General features: G+C 47.7%; 2 protein-coding genes and 1 long non-coding RNA gene across 10 annotated transcripts; 1 reads left to right on the top strand and 2 right to left on the bottom strand.

Annotated features, from left to right (window-relative positions):
• Positions 1-34: 34 nt before the first annotated feature.
• Positions 35-1,314, bottom strand: LOC143263954 (protein D2-like). Of its 4 annotated transcripts, none has more exons than XM_076538967.1 (3): positions 1,167-1,314; positions 535-786; positions 35-467 (listed from the first exon to the last, which is right to left on the bottom strand). In XM_076538967.1, exons 2-3 carry the CDS (start codon positions 728-730, stop codon positions 115-117), a joined length of 549 nt encoding a protein of 182 aa, XP_076395082.1. In that variant the 5' UTR covers positions 731-786; positions 1,167-1,314; the 3' UTR covers positions 35-114. The 4 variants fall into 4 exon arrangements, with proteins under 4 accessions (XP_076395082.1, XP_076395084.1, XP_076395081.1 ...); XM_076538969.1 differs by having other exon boundaries at positions 1,178-1,307; XM_076538966.1 differs by having other exon boundaries at positions 1,074-1,232.
• A 109-nt stretch (positions 1,315-1,423) lies between these two features.
• On the bottom strand, positions 1,424-20,846 carry LOC100882817 (uncharacterized). 4 transcript variants are annotated; one of them, XM_076538951.1, is made up of 4 exons: positions 20,707-20,846; positions 15,914-15,953; positions 4,272-4,446; positions 1,424-3,910 (listed from the first exon to the last, which is right to left on the bottom strand). In XM_076538951.1, the coding sequence occupies exons 3-4, from the start codon at positions 4,362-4,364 to the stop codon at positions 2,279-2,281; spliced, it is 1,725 nt and encodes a 574-aa protein (XP_076395066.1). In that variant the 5' UTR covers positions 4,365-4,446; positions 15,914-15,953; positions 20,707-20,846; the 3' UTR covers positions 1,424-2,278. The 4 variants fall into 4 exon arrangements, with proteins under 4 accessions (XP_076395066.1, XP_012146944.2, XP_003705916.3 ...); XM_012291554.2 differs by lacking the exon at positions 20,707-20,846 and adding an exon at positions 19,523-19,712; XM_003705868.3 differs by lacking the exons at positions 15,914-15,953; positions 20,707-20,846 and adding an exon at positions 5,300-5,590.
• On the top strand, positions 8,121-21,010 carry LOC105663340 (uncharacterized). Of its 2 annotated transcripts, XR_001096824.2 has the most exons (3): positions 8,121-8,938; positions 19,937-20,063; positions 20,140-21,010. It is a non-coding gene; the product is annotated as an uncharacterized LOC105663340 (long non-coding RNA). The 2 variants fall into 2 exon arrangements; XR_013040311.1 differs by lacking the exon at positions 8,121-8,938 and having other exon boundaries at positions 19,849-20,063.
• The last annotated feature ends 8 nt before the right edge of the window (positions 21,011-21,018 follow it).

The raw sequence follows: 21,018 nt of genomic DNA on the forward strand, positions 1-21,018 counted from the left end.
TAATGATGACTCGAAGGAAAGAAAAGCCTGAACGTCAGAGTACTTAGTGCAAAATTTAATATAAAGTTTTAGTACGAGGTTACAAGTTCTATGCTTATTACATGCAGACGCATTTTAAGCGCCCAATTGTTTGTAAAGAATCGGAACGTAGTCGTCGAATTCTGCTTGATACAAGTTCCCCGCGATGGGTTGACCAAGATTGTATTTCTTGGCGAATTTTCTTATGGAGAAATTTCCTCGCTTATCGCCGCTGCGGTTCGTCAGGCGAGGTTCGTCGAATGTCAACTTTGAAGGCTGCTTGTACAACAGAAACACGTAGCGATGCAATCCGGTGCCTTGTGGCGGGCCAGAACCGATGTAGTCGGACAGCACTTCTCCCTTGGAGACGTCTGAACCGGGAATGTTTCCCACCAGCCAGTGATGCCATTCGCGGAACTTTGGCTCCTTTCGACTGGGCGCATCGGGATCTGCGAAACAAGCGGTATCTGAAGACCGAACTTATCGCGATAAACTCTGGAGCAAGCGATTACGTACCGGTCATGCAGAGAGTGTATAAAGCATTTGCATCCGCGTCCCATGTAACGGTCGGTGGGTCTTTAACTTTTGTTGGGGTTAATACATTGCCCAAATCGACGGTGACGTTACTCGGATAGGAGACCTTTAGTACGGACGGCGGAACCTCGTCAATAACGTCGGGCACGACGCCGTGAGTTTTCAACGCTGAAGCCATGCCGGACAACAGACGACTGCCAATTTTCAGCAACGGTTGTCTTCCGATCGAAGCAGCTGAAAACACGGTTTTAATTAGCCGATGTAAACTAACCTCTTCTACAGCCGGCTAAAACTCGAGCAAGGTTATCTAGAACCACTTCGAACAATTAATCTGATTCTACTTGAAGGCCAACTTTGATTTATGTAACTGTCGATAAACGGTCGCTACGCTGCTTTGAATAACAGCAGAAACAAAAGAAATGGGATTCGAAAATAAAAGAATAAACTTTAAACGATACGTCGACCGCGGTACAGTAACGGAAGAAAAGTCTACATGTTTTCACTGATTTAATAGGTATTACTTGCGTTTAAGAAAAGCAGTGTCATGACCCAACGAATCGATTCCTAATCACCACGAGATACTTTCGAACCTCTCACTAAGTACTCTTACGAACCGAAATTCCACCTTTGACTCCTCTGCAACCTTTATTGTTGGACGTTCGGCTTGCGAATATCTCGTGAACCAATATGTGTGCCGGTATACATATATGCGCACACATGCATGACGACCAATCAGCGATCACGGCCGAATGCAGTGGAAATTGCTCGCGTTCGCCACCTAGCGACAATTGCGGAGCAACGCGTACACGTTGCACGTACTTCGTCGTACAACTCGTTTACGAACAAATAGGATGGTACAAAGAGAAAAAGCTTCTTTTATTGCATGGAACGATTTATTACGAATTAAAGATACGGGTGATATATAAACATTTCGTATCATATATCATATGTATACATACGTGTGTACGTAGATACATCGTTATACTTTTCATCTCATTCACGCGTACAAACAGGCACACGTCACACGCACACATATATATACACATAGATCACGCGAAATTTGCACTTTCAGAAACGCATTAACGTTTATAAATGTTTCCTCGCGTTATTCGATCATTTACCGCGCACCGTTTACGTACACGTGTATAGAAATTTTGTACAAGCACGCGAGCATAGAAGCGCGTTAAACTTTGGCGATACGAAATAGCACAGCGGGTCGCGCCGAGAAAATTGCGACCTTCAAGATTTCGCGAAAAATCTGGAAAGAGAAAGAAAAAGTTCTCGACGATGCCGAACGCACGATGGGAAGCCTGCCCGAGAACGTAATTCACTGCTACGCCTTATCGGCTATTACGACGTTTGCGAAGACGATGAACCTCTAATTACGGCGTTGGCATAATTCGTCGAACAACCTTAGCATAGAAACTAACGTTCAAGACAACGTCGCGTGATGGTCGTCGTCGTTCGTCATCGAAAGCGAATGCTTTTCTCTTATTGCTATCGCGATCCGTCAAATGACTTACGGATTAGTACTCGAGCGAATTAAGCTACTATTTACAGACAAGGTACACGGAAATGATCGCGCGATTTCTCGCGCGGTTTGCACTTTTTTCACGAACGTATATTCGGCCTAAAAACTTCCCTTCCTCTCTGATCGTTTAGCAACGAGAGATCGAGACCGGAAAGAGAATAGAAAGAATACAACGAACGAAAGGAACGAAGAGGTTTAGAAACCTAAACGTTTGAGATTAGCTCGCGTGACGGAACCGTTGATTCTCGATCTCTCGCCCTGCCAGCTTTTGCTCTTATTGCGAAATTGTCGGAGATCGGCCTCGTGATCGGGGTGTCTCATCGGTCGATAACCTTGCGGAGTACACAATATTTTCTGTTCCCTATAAAACTTCTCGTATCCGCCGTGTAACAGGTAAACTTCCGGATAATGCAACGCGGGATAATGTTCCTTATTCTTTTGCCTATCCAGATTGCGTAGAAATCGCGAAAGGTTCGGTCCACGCTCCCACGAGAATTCGCAGTGAAATACCAAAATGTTTCTCTTGTTCGAATCGGGCTGAATTTTCGGCGTATTTGTCAGAGGATCTAATAGAATTCGCTCGATCAAATCTTTGCTATACAAATTGACGGCGCCCTGAATGTGACCGGCATCGAACTCGTACGGATATCGACAGTCTACAATTTGGAACGAACCGATTCGATCGTTAAACTCTCCGCGTATAAGTCCGGCTAACGTATCTACAGAAATCGATTTCAAGTCCTCGTGATGCCCGATGGCCAAAGGTAGAACGCACGGTTTGCTGAAGTCGCCCGTAAGATCGGTATCGGTGGTGCTACGATGGATAGCCGACTTAATGTGAGCGTGCGTGTCCGACTCGACTTCCGTTTTGACTTCGACGATATCCATCCCCGTCTCCATCTCTACTTCCATCCCCATTTCGGTCGCAGTGGTCGTCATCGTTATCGCGGAAAGACTTCTTTTGTATAATACTGGCCTCGGAACGGACGCCGCGGTTTCCTCGACGTCCATGTTTTTCGCGATATCAAGGAAGCTCGATTTCCGCGATCTTTTGACTAGTTTCGGACTCTCGTCGATCGGTGGATCAGGTCGTTTGAACGCTTTTACCGACAACGGAGATACGAACGCGTTCTCGCGTTCCTGATAATCGGTGACATCGCGATCGATGCCGAGTCTTCGTCGACGAATCTTCGACACTGACAGCGCGTTCGGAGTTGACCGTTCGTCATCGAAACCCGGATTGACGGTGGACGAACTAGCGTTCGGCGATCGGAACAAGCAGGAGCGTACTTTGGAAAGGGACGACTTTTTACGAGATTCCGGTTTCTCGTTCTGCAACGACAACGATCTTCGGAAATTATTGGTGCGATCGGTGCGAGCGAATTCCGGAGTGGTCGGATTGCTCGATCCGATGCTGAACTCTTGATCGAGCGGCAAAGTGTTCGTCGTACCGGTACCAATTGAGCCGACGATATCGCCGCAAAGAAGAGTCGAAATACCGTTGGGTAGTTGAGTGGTGTCGTCCAGAGATTCGATGTCGATCAAATCGTTGAATCCGTCGTCCATGCTCTCGTAGCCAGAAGAAAGACTCCGGAACAGAGACGACCTCGCAACGCGCGATCTCTGTGGTGAACATCTCATCGGCGATTTCATGGGACTGCGGAATTCGATCGACATACGTCGAGGTGCAACGGCTAACGGTTCCACGAATCGAAACGTCTGCCGTGGCTTTTCTTCCTTTTCCGGATAACTCGCCTCGCATCCGCTGTCCTGGCTGTTCGGGTCGCAGTCCTCCAACGGATAACGAGTCCTCTTTGCACCGATCGGCTAAACACAAATAAAGCATCGTGAATAATTTTGGTTCTTTCTTTTGTCGAATATTCTATCTTTCCGTCGATCAGATACGAATGCGTGTATCTCGAGGGAAACGATCGATTAGGAAAACTCGTAGACTTGTCAAAAAGATCGTTACGGGGTGGGTTCTTATCTTTCATCCTTATTGAAAAGTCGAGAAAAGGCAGCTAAAACTTGGAGGGAGGGCAGGTGCACGTTTTTCCGTTTCTAGTATTATTGCACGAAAATATGTTTATGTCGTTATTGAATTAAAAAAAAAATAGAGATGACTTTTTTTTCGAACACTGTAAACGCGTTGGTAAAGCGATGAAATTGATGAAGACCGATAACATACCTTTTGTGGGCTGGTGACATCGCCAGGACCATCGTTCTCTTTGTCGGTAGATGGCGAGGCAGGCTCCGAGCCGAGAACGCGGCGTGAAGCCATGCCGGGATATCGACGCCCTCTTGGCTTCGACTTCACCGTGTTCTCGGGGGTATTTTTAATCTTGAATGCATTTTTGAAGAGCCTGTAAACCAAACAACGGACAAAGTTAATACGACCGAACGTGCTGAAGAAATGCGCGCGCAGTTGAGAGAGCAAGACCTAACCTCAAAAAATGTCACGCCTGATAAACACGCGGGATTAGAAACACTGATACACCCATTATTACAGTTAACCAACACGAATAGTTATTTTCCTTGGTCGCATAATTAGATTAGTATGTAACACTTTCTCGAAAAAATTTTAAATCGCAAAAATTGAACCGGTTTCTCGAGAGTTTCTTCGATAAACGTTGACATCGACGTCGCGTCACGAACCATTAAGAAAATCTATATTATTTGGTTAATTAACTCGATTGTTTGCATTAATTTTCCAAACTTCACCACTATGAATCCACGATAACAAAACGAACCCGAGCATACGTCTTCGTTCACCACATGGGCAACGCGATCCCGCCAATTTCCGCGCATGCGCACCGTCTAGTATCCGCGTGATTCTACACGAAATGTACAAAGATTGCAAACACAATATTCGCAAAGTTACATCTATTTCCGAATCGGTCGAATCGAATCTAAATAAGCTGATCTTGTCAACAAATATTTTGACCTTCCCTAACTAAGAAAACAAAATGTACTATTGATTTGACGACGTAAATAAAGTTTCGGAAAACTATAATGCAACACGATCAACATAGTTCGACGATTTGAAAAAACTAACGACTTTATTCTCAGGTTAGGGTCACACGAGAATTAGGATGATTGCTGTGGACATTCAAGTTGATATTTGACACACATTGTATGAAATACGCGCGAAAAGTCAACATTAACACTCGTGTGACCCTAATGGTAAAAGACGAAGTAGAAGTCCGTGGTAAGTACCTTGTACATTGGCACACTTCGCAAGAATCCGCAACATTTTCCCAAAACATGTCAACGACACCGTAAACGAACTTGTTACACGAAACAAAACAAGCTCACAGAAATAGACACTGGCACAGATATGCAAAATTTTGTATTATCGTGGAAGACTGAGCAGCGATGGACCGACACGTGATCGCGAATAAACGATCTCGATCGGGCGACACTTCGCCACGAGTTCGAGCATGCAGCGAAGAAAACCGACGTCCTTCCAGTTCACAAAAGTCGTAGAAACTGTTCGACGTGGCGGGAAGATCGACCTTTATACGCTACGGTCCGCGGTGGTGGGGGTTAGGTTCGACCAATCGGGAGGTGGGAAAGGGCCCGCCTAAATCTTCTCAGGGCAAGCTAGGAGAACGGAACGCGGAATCCTCTCTTTAGGGCAACCGCTATGGGGGGCCCTTTTCTGCCTCTTTGCCGCCACGTCTTTCGTTTACGTCCGTTTATTCGTGTGTTCATTGCGTTCGCCCGTTTGTTCTCTCGTCCTTTTCGGTTCTAACGAAAAGGAACGAACACAAAAGTAAACACGCGACAATTATTCGCAGTTTTTCCGATATTTCTTCTACGTCAAAAAAAATCAATCGCGTTATCATCGATCGATTCATGTCGAAGAATTCATAAAAATACATGCGCTTCATTCCAGTTCGACTTTTAAACCGTTAAATGCTGTCCAGCGATCGACAACAGTTAACAGATATTTCGAAAAACGATGAATCGTGTTTCTTTGCTCTCTTTCCTTCTCTTTTCTCCTCTTCCCTTCTTTTCCCTTCTCTTCCCGAGCCGTCTCCGTCTCATTGTCGGTCTCTCCATTTCCGTCTCTCTCGTTTCTTTCTCCGTCCCTCGCGTACGGATATACTCGGTCATTCACTGACTAGCTCGCTTCGATACCAGAGCGGAAAAAGGTTGCCGACCGTAGGAGTTGCTCCGAACTCCGAAAGGGCCAGCTTCCGTCTCTTTCGTTTTCACGGGACTCCTTGTCCCTTCGGTTGATGCACCGACTGTTCCGAAGGATGCAGCTCTCAGCAGGTACGACTCGATCCGTTTTTTCATTCTACCGATCACAATGCTTCACCTGATCTTCGATACCACCCTCGCATTCTTCCAAGATTTTCACACGGCAGGTACTCGTTCGTAAAACTCGATAGCGCAAGCCCGGAGGTTTCCCGTCGTTCGAAATTTGCGGAATTTGATACAACGATTCGAAACTGTTCGTTGCTAGCGATTATGATTATTATGTTATTTAGATGATTACGTTATCATCGATTCAATTAACACCTAGCCGCAAATGACGGCTATAGCCGTCCGATCTTTGGTGATATGTAGGCAAACGGCGGTTATAGCCGTCGTGTACTGGCAGTCATAAATAATTGAAAAAAAAAGTGCGTTTCTGAGCGCGATCGTCAAATGAAAAGTGTGCGGCAACGGGTTAAAACATAAATGTCGAACGGTCAATATGGCGGGAAAAATTTTCGTGAATGTTAGAAGAAAGATCAAAGAAACTTTCTATGGGGACAAGTATTAAAATCGAAGGACGTACTTTTGCATTACGAGGGTAACGATATCTATTAGGCTGAGGGAAAGAAAGATCAAGGAAACTTTCCATGGGGACAAGTATTAACACTAGATTTACGGACGTTTGATAGTCACTTTTATTTAAATTTACCTAAAGTAGAAAAATAAATAAATTGCAGATGATATGTGAACTGCCTAAAACATTGATTCTTTTGCTGAAAGTTGACATTTTTACAAAAATTTCTTAAGAAATTCTGTCATCCAAAATAGACCTATTATCCGTCATTTTGACGGGTTCCATAAATCTAGTGTTAAAATCGAAGGACGTACTTTTGCATTACGAGGGTAACGATATCTACTTGGCTGAGGGAAAGAATAGTACATGTGTAATGTTCGATCAACAGTTTACGAAGAAACCGAGAGACAAGTCTGCGTTGTCTTCGACTCGAAATCAGCTTCTTGACTAGAGAGAGACGGGTCGAAAGAGGAGAGGGATGAAAAGCGGGGGAGCGAGAGAAAAAGAGTGATCGAGCGCAGGGGGTCGGTTTCGAGAAGGGCGAACGTTCGAGGGAGTCGGGCGGGAAGGCACGCACCGGGTCGTTCCCAGTAATCGTGACTACTGGCAAAGATTTTCGCTATAGGGCATCGAACGCGTGCAACGCGCGATACCATGGGGGTAGGTCAGCTGCTTTCTGCCATATACCGGGGTGTATCGGAGACCCCTCGTTCGCAGCTGCCAAATCAGGCACCTTCATCGTCGCGACGCGTTGCACCACCTTCCCACCGCTTCTTCTCATCGACGAAAGATCGTTGCCCGATTTGAACTTACGTGTCCGTCCAGTTCGCTATCGTCCTTCTGTCCGCTTTTTCGTACTCGGTTTTATTCCATTTACCTGTTTACCTGTTTATCCGTTACCCGGTCACGTTCCGGTGCACAGGTGGACCGAAACGGGCTCGAATGCGTATCGGTTTTGTACGAATGGTATAAAACCAAGGAGAAATTCGGTAAACGGCGTAAACTCGTTATCGCGAGAGCAACCGTTCGCAACGCGAGTAGCGAGTTCACGCTTCGTACGTATAACGGACTGGAAGGGAACTCGAAATCGGGCAAATGCCCGGCACCCTACGACTTTGATTTTTCTATAAGAACGAGTGCAGATGGTCGTATCCATTGTGATGGTTGGCACGTGCCAACTATGGGTACCCCGATGGTGCACCGCTAAGTGCATATATGCCTGCCTATACGTCGAGAGACAGTGTTCGAAGCAGCTTGTGTGCGCTCACACAGGCGGCCAAACTTCGAATCGAGAAACGTTCGATATGCGTGTATGTATGCGAGCGTACGCCTATAGACGTATAGACATATAGGCGTATGGGCGTCGCGGCGCGGTGTCTCCCATCGACGACACGGGAGCGAAAAGAAACCCGGGGGAGCCATTTACGTAATACTTGATCGAGGGTTCTCAAACGCCGGATCCGTCAGCGTAAACATTCAATTTACCAATACGACTATTAAGCTACCTTTTGAGATAACGTTCCGTCGGGACGCGATAACGCCTCGACGTTTTCCCGTTTCGAACCGGTCGAAAACTTTTATCGATCAATGTATGTACGTGTTCGATATTGGATAAGTTAGTCGGTGGGATTCGCGAACGAGTCGTAGGACAACCACTGTCAACGATGACCTCGTAACCGTAAAGTCTGGTAGAGAGCAAGACGGCTTTGCAGCTTCCTAAACGGGATCATCGTCTGTTCCTTCGGGATCTCGAAGGGCGTAAGAGACAGCCCTACTCGTTCCTCGCTATTCTTTCCGATACGCGCAGCCGCCATACACCGCAGATGCACCATACGGGAGATCGAAATTCGCAATACGATGGGAAACGGGCGAAAGAAAGGGCGAACGAGAGAGGGGAAAAAAAGCGTGGAGAAGAAGACGACGAGCAGAAGGAGGATAAAAATTGCTCGAACCCCTAACGAGTATCAAAAGTCCCCTCTTCCGGACGGAGAGACGAAAACGAAGCCAAGTCGGAAGAAGTAATCATTCTGGAAAGAGAGGGACCTCGATGACCGTGGGAGGCTTTCGCGGAGGTAAGAGAACTGGAAAGAGGATGGGAACGGGTTCATTTTAAACGAAAGCGGTTGTACTCCATCAAATTTTTCCCAGTCGGTGATACCTCGAGTTAATATTCGTGTCGATGATAAAATGTCGGTCATCTATAAAGGCGTGAACCATCATCCGATGTTACAAGTAGAGGAAAAGAAAAGAATTTCAATCGCAACGCTTGGAATTCTCGGGTATTCTGTGATCTTTCGTGTCGTGTCGAGTCGCTCCGATTCAGCGGCGCGCGTACAATGGAAACAGGTATTCCAACAGATTTTCGTGCGAATTTACAAAGGGAAAACCCCGGTAGACCTCCCGGTATTAGACGCCGCCCACCTGCTAAACAGAACAAATTCCATAAACGTAGCTTCGGTCGAAGCGACCGTTATTGTTCGAAAGCAATTATCCGTCCGCTTTAAGCGTCCCACCGCGGAGTTTTACGATTGTCGTTTCGATGGTTTAATCGAGCGGCGTTTTTTCCGAATGGGTCTAAACGGTGTCATTACCGTAGGTCGCCGAACAATGATCGCTATAGGGACGCGAAGTAAGTACGCTATAAATTGTTTCTAAAGGCGACGAACGTGTTCGCTCCCGTTTCGCCGTAATTCCCGAGCAGAATAAAGCTAATTGTTGGCAAAGGAATCGACGTTTTCGGATCGATCGGCGTATACCTACGTACGGGTTAGTTTCTTCGAACTTGACCATTGTTTCTAGCGCGAAACAATACGTGCTTTTACGCGAGGACCTAGGTACGCTTATAAAACGAAACGGAATCGAAGTCACGATGTGGGTTAGATTTCTTTGGTTAGCTCTGTAAACGATTAACTGGGTTCTGGGAACGGCGGTAGAACGGCAAGTACGGCAATCGTAAACTCGCGTAGACCTTGGGAGCCGACCGACTCCTCTTATCGACGTTCGAGCGCAACCGAAATATAGCCACGATATCTTCCTTTTTCCTTCTTTCTCTCGTTCGACCGTTTCTCTTATCGTTCCGTCTCCCTCTCTCTGTCTCCCTCGATCGCCTCTCTTCTTCGCTCGTTCGGATTCATTCGCGTTATCGCGTATCTCGTCAACGCGTAACCGTCGCGCGACCATCAGACGAAGAGGGGACGTCGCGCGAAAAATAGAGTTCGTAGACAGAAAAATAATGTGGATCTCCAGAAACGATGATACTAGGACAGATATTAGGGCGATACTAGGAGTACGATCGTGTAAACACGAGCAATTCGTGTCCAGTTTATCCGGAGCACGATACGTCCAGTTATTCGCGTGTAAGCTCTGTGCAACAGCTGCACCCGTATAGCGTATCGTTATAGGAGCAAACGTTAGACAATACGAATACGGTGTACGGTGCACGGTGCCCACATGGGGCAGATCGAAAGCGTTATATGGGGGCGTGTAACGTTTCCTACGCAGAGTCGACGTCTAACGCGGTCGATCGATCGGCCAACTCGTTCCCTCTCGTAGCTTCTGCAGGGACCAGCCATTTTTGCGGTGTACGAAAATCGAGACGGCTACTAGAGTGTCGGCGAGAAAAAAAGAGGAAGACGAGCATCGTCTTGTCTACTGGCTCGTTCGGTGGATGCGACGCAGCAACGGACCGAGTCGAACGAACAAGAAAAAAGGCGGGAAAAGCGGTAGCTAAAAGGTCGAAAGTGGATCGATGACGGTAATCGTCGATCATGATCGCTTTCTTCTCGCGAAACGAGTACGGCCGGTTCCGGCGAAAAGAATTCCGCTTCGTTTCGTTCGATTTTCGACCGTTAACGAACTCTTTGCTCCTCTCGTTCTCGTCTCCCACCCTTGCCAGCATCGCCACCGTCGCCACCTCCGCCCCTCGTCGCAAATGCATGCGCAGAAACGGACGGATCGATTCGCGAATCGAACCGATGGTCAAATTTTCGCGGGAAAGGCCGCGAGAGGGTCGGACCCGCGTGTCGACGCGGCGATTTTCCGGTCCTCCTGCGCAGGAAAGTCCTCGGACCGAGCACTCTTCTTCGTCCACCGCCCAAAGAGGAATTTAAATCTCAACGGTCGGTCGTGGTCTTTCATAGTGGGGAGAAGCGACACCGAGGTTCGCGACGGTGCACGGCAACAGAGTGCGAGAGAAAGAGACAAAAGCCAAGAGGGAGGGGAGCGACGGAGGAAAAGAGAAGGACCACCGATGGAACGTCGCGCCGCTCTGCTCCGCGCTGCGCCCGCGCCGTTCCGCCTCGTCTCGATCTTGGCCTCGCTCTCGGTCTGGCCTCACCGACGACCGGACCCCGACCACCGACACCGCGCCGACCCTGCAGGAAAAAGGAGACCCGCCGCACCGCCGAGTTCTAATCGACCGACCGACCAACGGACAAACGCCGAGTACGCGCGTAAACGCGTACCGAGACCCATCGGCGAAAAAGGGAGAGAAGATCCGGCCACGAGAAACGGAGAAACCGAGCGCGGGAGAACGTCGTCGGGAACGAGAGAGATGTTCTTGTTTGCAAACGGAAAGGCGCGGTCGGGACGAGGGTTTTCTAGCGCTCGAACGAGTCGCGAATCGCGTTAGCCTGTCGTTGCACCGGATACTCGTACATGTCGGCTTGTTCTCGTAGGAACTCGTTCATTTTCCTTTTCTAACGTCTGCTCGTTCGAAAACCCCGTAACCGTTGCACGATGGAAACGAGACGTCTACGCTTGGATTATTCGGAAACAGATATCGGCAACGCTTTCGAACACAAATCGGGACATCGTTACCATAAATTTATCGCATCCGATTGCCTCCGATGTTCGATTTGAATTGTAATGTTTGATTTGAATTGTAATGTTAGGTACTATGGGTGTAAACGTTGGATCTTTCTCGATCCAATGTACCTCGCGGCTCTCTTTTTGAGCAGTGGTCCGCGCGACGGTTGGAGCGCCGGCCCCGCCACGGACCAACCGTCGATTTCTCGCGATCCAGCCACGTTGGCGCCCGCGAGGATCGCGCGGCCCGTTTGTTTCCTCCCGCTCCTAATGCCGCTCCTAATACCGTTCACCGGCTTTTTCGGCTCCCGGACAAAGGGTCAAAAGATTCAGTTTCCGCACCGTGCGAATCGAGCATCACGGAAGCTTAACGGCAACCCCCCTCGCGTCCTCCGACGCTTTCCGCTTTTCTCTTTCGGTGCTTTGGTCCTTTCTCGCGTTCCTGAAGCCGAAATGTTTCTTTTCGTTTCGAGGCAGGGTTATTCTCGGAGAGGGCCGCATTGTCCGTCGAACGACATTCTTAGAAGCGTGTTTCTCGATTCGTTCACCCGTTTACGTTCTTGGCTGGAAAGGAGAAGCACTTACGAGGCATGTACGATCGAGTCGGAGGTTCTATGGAGGAGAATTCGCGAACGGCGGTATTCCTCGCGTAACGCGACCAGCTTCGTTTCTCACGGTGCGAGTCGGTTACCGGGAGAAAGACCAGGGCGTTCGAAGGCCGTTCGTTTGACCTGTTCGTTTTGCGGCTGCTACGAACTCGTCTTTACCACCGTGTTCGCGTCTCGGTACAGCCTCGTGATTCGCGTTGGATTCCGCAGGAAATTGCGCGGAGGAACGTGCGACTCGAGGCGGAGGATCGCGTTCCCGCGCAACGGAGCCGATTCGAATTCGCGCGCTCGCGGGCGATAAACAACGGATCGGTGAACGAAAGGAGATGGCAGGAAATAGAAGGGAGAAAAGAAATTGGTCAGAAGGGAGCCCGGCTCGCTGTTGCTGGGGGCACGGATCAGTCGGTCCAAGTCGGGCGAAAACGCATCGAAAAAGTAACGGATGAACGGGGAAACCGAGATACCGAAAGAACGGAGAGAGAGCGACGAATGGGCGAAGTAGGTGGGGAGGACGCGATAGGAAAAAGAAAAAGACGAGAAAAGGCGGGAAGATGGAAAACGCGAGAGACGCGGCGGGAGACGAAAAGAAAGCGAGAGATACGAAAGATAGGGATAACGAAATGAGAGACGAGGAAGAGAAGAAAGCGGGAGAGAGAAGGAGCGAGGTTGGGAGCGAGGAGGGGCGTAAAAGACGAGTCGGACGAGACGGACGAGACGACGAGCGTGGGTAGGTAGACGCACAGGCACGCGGACAAACAGGCGCGAGAGCGAGTGGATGCCGGCGAATAAAGTCGAGAGGAAGGAGGAAGTTGCGCAACGGTCAACCGTCGTTGGAGGCATCGTACCATATCGAGCGTTAAATCCGTTTAAAAGTGGAAGAGAACGCTCGATTCGCGCCGACGCGAGCGGGTATCGATAAGGAGAGGCGTCGATCGCGACCTACGAACTCCGATGTTTATCGCGCGAATCGGCCCTCTCGTTCATTCCCTCCAATTTCGTTCGGCCACGTCGGCTGCCAACGTCGCATAGTTATACCTGTTCGCCGCGCCGGTGAACCTGAAGGGCACGAATAAGAAATCTCCCCCGCTACCTGTTAAAGATGCCGTGCCCAGCGCTTGTTTTCATCCGACGAAACGCATCTTTCCACATATGCTCGCATGCTCCCGTTTCTTACTTAATCGGAATCCACCTTACACATCGTACAAAGAAGAATCCAGCGATAACGGGACAAACCGAAAAAACACGCATAACGAAATACGTAACCGTTACCGATCAAATTTTCAAACGATAAGCTATCCGAAACGAAACATGTAGTCGGTTTCCCGCGCATTTTGGCCACGGAGAGTTTCTCGGAAGCTCGCTCTATCGCGGCTCCGGTCTAAGACCTAAGGTCTAAAATAGCTCGCAAACCGACCAGACGAGAACGGGAGAAAGGACGCGACGGGGTATGTTGTGGGAAGAGAGAGAAATCCGCGTTGCACGTTTTTTCACGGAAATCCTGGAAGGCATCCGAGCCACCGAACTCCCAGTTTCCCTCCAAAACCGGTCAGCTGATGGTATTTGCTCGACCAGCTGAAGGGACGGGACGGCTGTCAAGGGTAGGACGACTCGGCCATTTTTAAATCCCTTCTAGCCGCCGCGCTGCGCCTCACCGCGCCGCGCCGATTTAAAAGACCGTGCCGAGTACTGGCTTTCTGTTACGCGCCTACCTACTCGTCTTCCCTCTTCGTTCTTCGACCCTTGCCTCTCGCTCTCTCGTTTGCCCTTCTTCGCCCTTCCCCGACCAACTCCGTTGCCCCTTCGTCTCCTGCCGAGATTCCCGCGCTTCGTTGCCAAGCCGCGCCAACGCAACGCGTCCCTTTCGCTCCCGATAAGCTTCTCTTTCTTGCTCCGACTTATCTATTCCGTTGTCACGCCGTTCGAATCTTAATTACTTACGTAAATACTCCGCCAGCTACCGATCTGAACACTCTAATTATTTCCTGCTATCGAAATCCTCGAGAATAGACCTGTGTTTCGAACTAATCGGATCACTTCGACAAAAACGGTTAAAAGAAAACACCGTGAAAATGTCGAAGATTCGAACGAGACCCACCGTGTAACGACCGAAGGAAATTCAAAACGGAGACGAAAGAAACGTCGGCTTTCTCTTCCTTCTTTTCTTGGGGATCTTGGTTAAGTAGGTCCATTCACGTGACCGCGGGACACAGGTACCGCGCAAGGTGGCCAACGATTTTCCCACGCGCTACCCCAAAGCCTTCTCGAGCATTCCGATCGACCTCCCCCGCGATCGCGCCTTGCGTTCGTCTCCTTCTTTCGCGATCCACCCCTCCGTCTTACAACCTGTAGCGAAGGAGTCGAAGAGATCCCTTAAGTCTCGAAAAGTCTTAATCGAATGCATTCTCCGACAGTATACCGCGATATCGCGTCAAACGAGAAGCGTAAAGAGAAAGGAAGAAAGAAGAGGAAGCAGAAAAAGAGGAGGAGGAAAAAGCGGCGATCAGCTGAGAAACGTCTCGAGGGAGAGACGGACGGCTCCTCCGAGAAACCGGTTGTGTATCCTAGCGTGGGGTATCTTGGCGGGAAACCTTCTCCGATAGAAGTTTCTCGCTCTTCCTCTTCTGCTCGTCGTTCCTTGCTCCTCTTCCTTACTCCCTCGTCCTGACGCCTTCCCCACCTACCTAACCGACTTTCTTAGAAGGAACGTGAAGCATTTGCATTCACGAGGGAGACCACCGCATAGATTCTCGGGGCTCGTCCCCGCGTATATGCACGTTCGGTGTTGCTTCGATGCGTTTCGTGCGAAGCGTTTTATTTTTCTATCGACGCCGCTAACGATCTTAACCTTAATCGAGAGGACTAAATTACCACGTATAACGGATTCGGACGGCCAAAGGTTGTGCCTAACGCGGCACCTGAACGGCTTTCGATCAACTTCCATTCTCTTAATTATGTGTACTTTGAGAATAACGGTATGTATATCGATAACACGTGTCGATGTTGATTTAAAGCTGTTCTATGCTGTTGAGGACTCTCTTTTTAACAAATCTTAACAAAATGAACTTTCTTTCTAACAAATCGTTAATTACATAGATGTTATTTACGTCAACAGAAACTACATCTGTATATAATATTTTACGGAAACTGTAAAATATGTTAAAATTAAGGATAACGTAAATCAGAAAAGTTAAGACGAACGCGGAGGCGTGTACAGTTAGAGAGAATAAGGCTCTCGAGTTCAAAGGGAACCCGAGACTGTTTTTCTAGATTCTAGAGACGAAAACACAAGCACCGAGGATCGCCTGAAACGGTCCCGACCTAAAGTAGGCGGCGTTATTACTGCTGAGCAGGGATGCGCCGGCCGATGAATTCGGTTGCTCGCGAATCGTTTTGCTTTATTTTTTAACGGTCGTTTCGCGGGAATGGCTAACAGGAAAAAACAAACGCGAGGAGACGCGGCGAGAGAGAACAGGAAAAAACGAAGATTACGTTTACGAGATTAGGTTTGATAGTCGTGCGGTAAAACGTGAGATACAATGTAGTGGCTTTTAGCTCCGGAACTTCGTGTTGGAGAAACTCGACGATAAACACGATTAAATGATCAATTGGGAAAGAATCGATAAGTTTACTTACCCTTTGCGATCGATGTCGGGCGAGTCGCTTCGCGCTGATTCTGAAACGAGAAAAAGTAACAGCAGAGTTTATTACTCTTACCCTTAAAAGTGGGTTGTAACGAATTGTAAAATTTCAGGAACGATATTAGTACGCTATCGTAAACGGTAAAATATATGCGAAGAAAAGCGGGAAGGGTAAGGTGCCTCGTGCGGAAAAGGAAAAGTAAGCGGTGCAAAAATAGGGTCGTTAGAGAACCGGAACACCTTTCTTGCTGTTGCGTTTGCCGTGAAACGCTTCCGCAGGAAATCGACGCAACCTCTGTGACGAACGTTGCTTATAGCCTATCCTTATACTTTCTACCAAGTTATATTCGATCCAAATATCTTTTCGTACTTTTCGATATTGTTACTACCATTTCAAAAAAAGATAGAGACGTTTCGATAAAATTTCCATCGCATAAAAAGTAGTCGACTTTTGCGCTGTAACGAATTTTCCTCTTCCGTAACAGGGAGAAGTTTGCGGATTACGGTTACGGCGGTTACGGATACGGTTACGGAAATATCGCGCTCGAGTATCATTTTTTTCACGACGCAGCTCGTCCGTTGATCGCTCTACGCCTCGATCGTGATTCATTAACGGCGACGACAACGCGTCTAATACGCGACACGCGGCTGCAGTAACGGTAAAAAACGCGGTGGTTAAATATACACATCGGGGGAGAAAACGAGAAAGGGCGAGGGTGGACCGGTAGTTGAACTCGGTCCCTTCGAGATCTATTTTAGACGCGAATATCTGTTCCATAAATATAACGAATGCCAACGGACCAGACGCGACCAAGATAGGGATACGAAAATACCAAGGAACGTATGTACCCGACGTACGTTACGAATCGGATACGCGTTTACAACGAACGGGGAAATCCGTTAGCTGTATCCGAACGACCTTCGAACCGCATCGGATAACCCTGGCGGAAAATAGACGGGAAAAGCGAAAAGCTTAGGACAACGCGCAGTGGCACGAGCCAAACGGAGGGTCGAACACCCCGATTGCTAGGTACCTAGTGTATGGCTAGATACGGGGCACACTCTCGCAGTGTCGTGGTAGATGGTCGACGACACGGTAAGCGTTCGCCTATGACTACGCGATGCCAGGTGGTGACTGTCGGCCCATGTGTGCTCGTATGTCTGCCCCCTGAGCCCTTACCTTCCCCTCTTGGGGTTGCGCGACCCCTTGGAATACCAGAAGCACCAAAGATACCAGAGGCACGTTAGCGCCCCATCGTTTCCGTGCGTTCAACGCTCTAGTAGTCAACTACCTAATTATACTCCCTCCTTTTCCTTCCTTTCCCTTCCGTTGCATTCCCCTTATACTTCGCGTCGCGCCTTCGTGTCACGATTACCCTCGTTTTTGTTCGTTCGACGTTTACTCTTCCTTCGTTACGAATTCTTCCTTAAACGCGAAAAACGGTCTTTGGTCCGTTATCTTTTTCGAAGCGCGAACGGAACCCCCGCAATGATAACCGAAACGAACGTTACTCGTTTTCGAAACACGCTTCTTTCCCTGTTTCCCCAGTAGTCGCTCGTTGAACTCTTTCGTGCAAAAGGGGGAGAAGAAAAAATGCTCAACGGGAGGGTGCGAGTATCGATCGACCAACGAAACCGAGCTAACGGGCGCGTGCCACCGTTACCAACTGTTGACCGAGTCGTGTCGAGTCGAATCGATCGTTCTTTCGCGCAGACCTCACTGAGCGAAAATTTGTCCGTATGCTCCCCCAAAACTTTATCTCGATATCGGAGATTCCCGGTGTCGGACAAGGACAGCGAAGACAGACGTTGCGTTCGACGCGAAAGGGAACCGAGTCTCGCAAAGTTACGAACCGTGGAACGAAAAGAGCGCTCGCGCGGGACACAGGTGGTGCACGAGCTACCCCACCGTGACCGACGCGACGGACGACCATCGCACCGGTTCAGCCGCGACCACGACCACGATCACTATTCAGCGATATTTTGCCCCTTTTCTTCTACATGTATTTCTTTTCCGCGATCGCTTTTCGAGACAAAAAGTTTATTGTTCAACGCCTGCCTAATGACCATCGATTGTCCTCGCACCGAACGGGGTCGCGAACGCACCAATTCATTGCTAACGACTATTACCCTACGACATCGTCACTACGCTGTCGACTATCATTAAAGAGAGTTATTAGAAAACTCGAGGTGATGCAGGTAGCCAACCTCTGACCCACATACCACCCACCCATCCCCTAGCCGTGATCTTTCATAAATCGATTTGGCACAATAGACCCTGCTCTGCCTTTTATGCTACACGGTCAATGCTTTTACACCCTTTATGGTACTTTCTTCGCCATACTTAGAACTATTAATATTAAGAAAAATATATCTCCAGACGCATATGTCACCATTCGCGGTAACGGCCACGCAACGGTGCGTAATAAATGATAAAGAGCAAAACGCGATTAAACGAAGCTCACAGTTGCTTTGACCGGGTCGCGCAGCTGTTAACTTAAATAAATTCAACGATGCGACGCACCGAGCTCCGCTCTTTTCAGCGTGTGTATTTTGTAGGACCACGTGCCGCGCGCGATAAACGCATACCTGTCTCGTGTTTCTATAAACTCTGAACGTGCTGAAAATTTTCTCGTCATTGCGACAGCGTTGCCGTTAACAAAGTAGCTCGGAACCGGAGTGAAAACCTATCCAACTGATTCGATAGCCGATCAAGGGTTGGCACTTTCTTTTCCCTGATTTCTCGATTACTAGTAGCAGGTTATTTCCTATTCTTTGCTCTCTTTTTTCATTCGCGATGTTCTCGATTCGCTTTATCGTGCAAGCGTTGCTATCCGTCTAAACGTTAGAGGAGCAAAGCTCAGCGAGAAAATTGGACCGACATCGAGCGCCAAACGAATTACAAAGAGTATCGAGCGATCATGATTCAAGAACGGGGGAAAAAATTGATTAGTAATTCGGTTTGGAACCGTTAAAGGTTACCGAACGGAACGACTCGTCGTCTTTGAGGATCAGGTTGCGAGACCTGCCTTACCGGCCTTACGGGAAATGCTAATACACCGAAAGACCGGGACCACCGGGACCTACAAGACCCGAAGACCCCAAACGCATCAAAGACCTTGTGAAACCCTTTTATCGTCTCCTCGTTATTTTCTTCGTTCTTTCCCTTCGTTGGTCGTTTCCTTTCGAGCCGCTGCGCTGTACACGCACTTACACGGCTCGTGCCGTCTCGCCTCGCCCCGTCGAAACTCTTTCAGCCATTTAAATTTTAAATTTTCTTCGATCGAAAACCATCGAGACCGACGGACGCACCGTGTCGAGCACCTTTAATCCTTTGGCATTCTTCTTACGCGTCCCTCCTCTTCCCCCTCCCTCTTTTTCCTTCTTTCTTTCTTTCTCTTTAACCGTGTGTATTTTTTGTTCCCTTTTTTCCCGTCTTTTTTTCTACACGAATAACACGTTAATACGTAAAACGCGAACGGCTGATGGTTCGTATTGAGAACGTGAGGGAACCAATTCGAATGGGCGCGGGATTTGTAACTCGCTAAATTATGTATTCGATGACGTTTGATCCGTTTGCATATTATTCCGACATTCAGCTTACCTAGATTTCGTTTAACTTCGTTTGTTCGTTTCAACGAACTCGCAGAAAGCAACGTCGACTTCATTAGTCCCTGAGCGATTTCGGATACAGGCGATACGAGCACCGACATTTCCTCTTCTGACCGTTTCGTTGAATTTTCATTCGACTTTGCGATGCGCGATAACGCCGCCGCTTTTTCTACACCGAACATCCTAATCTTCCCTGGCTCGTTGGCCGTTATTATTTTATTATCAACGATCAGTCTACCTGTAGATTCGAAGTGCTTCGATCCGAACGTTATGCAGGCATAAAGTTATATAATTCTGCTTTTTATTTTCTTCGTTATGATGTCTACTGTAGATGATCGAATAAACAGACGTGAAAAATCTTAAATGTGAGCAAACGTGTTTTATTCAGGCGTTCTTACGTTCATAGGATGAAAGGATAGGAGGATGAGAACACGGTATGGAACAGAATCTTCAACGGTGACGTCGATAACAGCGGCAGCAGCAGTGACAACAGCAACAAGCTTGTAACAAGTTTATTGCTCCCTCGAATAATTGTAAGAATCCATACATTGCCTTTTTGACCTGCAATTACGTTTAAATGTCAATTAAACTGTACTGTCGATCTTACAGCGCCAAACGGAATTGTTACATGTCGACAAAAACTAAATGATAAACACGAGTAATATGTCGAATTAACTTCATCCGTAATGAAAAGTGTAGCGCAAGAAAAAAACGATGTCTGGAATGTGAACACGCGGTACGGTCGTTTCAAAGTGTACGTGTACTTTACTCTAACGATGTTTTCAAATACCGACATAGAAAAGACAGACAGGATCAGTCTATTCTGTTCTTCATTTTTGTTTATACCATGAAATCCATTTTACAAACACATGGTAAATTATCCACGATTAATACTAATACCGCAATTACTGAATCGATGTGAATACGAGGTTACTTACATCCAAATATAAGTAACCTTACAAGTTTCAAGCATGAATAAAACGTACGAAAAGGAATAACGTATCACGACCGGTAACTTAATCAGGGGGTTAGGTAATTCAATTATTGACATTTTATCAAAACCGAATAACACGGAAGGAAAGGCAATTCATTCTCCATATTTGGTGCAATTATTGACGTTTCTTTATTCCTTGCCTCGCAAGAAAGATGAACGAATCGAAAAAATACGTGGCTTACCTTTTTTCCCGAAAATGTGTTTTGACGAAAGTAATTATCTAATTGTAATCTCAATTAAGTTCTCGCTATAACCTTGTCAATTATAACTTATCAGGGTACCGAGATATTAAGTAAAACGTAACGGCCGAAATTCCACAGTAATTAGCAAGTTGACACTCCTGTCAAACTAATAGCCCGCGTGAAATACTCTTTTATTTCCGGTAGCGCCATCTACCATGAATATATGAAACAGGAAGACACTTAAAATTATGCCACCGTACAGGTGGTAAGTACCATATATTTTTAATAAAATAAATAAAAGGAACATACGTG

The sequence above is a fragment of the Megachile rotundata genome, chromosome 13, assembly GCF_050947335.1.
Source record: "Megachile rotundata isolate GNS110a chromosome 13, iyMegRotu1, whole genome shotgun sequence".
NCBI lineage: Eukaryota > Metazoa > Arthropoda > Insecta > Hymenoptera > Megachilidae > Megachile > Megachile rotundata.

What these genes read in the sequence shown, in the direction of transcription:
- LOC143263954 (XM_076538969.1), bottom strand. Translation starts at nt 1,271, where the DNA reads ATGTGTGCGCATATATGTATACCGGCACACATATTGGTTCACGAGATA. An exon ending in AGGTTGCAGAGGAGTCAAAG is followed by an intron (nt 787 to 1,177) that starts GTGGAATTTCGG and finishes CCGTGTTTTCAG; the next exon opens with CTGCTTCGATCGGAAGACAA. An exon ending in ATACACTCTCTGCATGACCG is followed by an intron (nt 468 to 534) that starts GTACGTAATCGC and finishes CTTGTTTCGCAG; the next exon opens with ATCCCGATGCGCCCAGTCGA.
- LOC100882817 (XM_012291554.2), bottom strand. Translation starts at nt 19,712, where the DNA reads ATGTTCGGTGTAGAAAAAGCGGCGGCGTTATCGCGCATCGCAAAGTCG. An exon ending in CGAAGTTAAACGAAATCTAG is followed by an intron (nt 15,954 to 19,522) that starts GTAAGCTGAATG and finishes TTCTCGTTTCAG; the next exon opens with AATCAGCGCGAAGCGACTCG. An exon ending in ATGTCACCAGCCCACAAAAG is followed by an intron (nt 3,911 to 4,271) that starts GTATGTTATCGG and finishes ATTTGTGTTTAG; the next exon opens with CCGATCGGTGCAAAGAGGAC.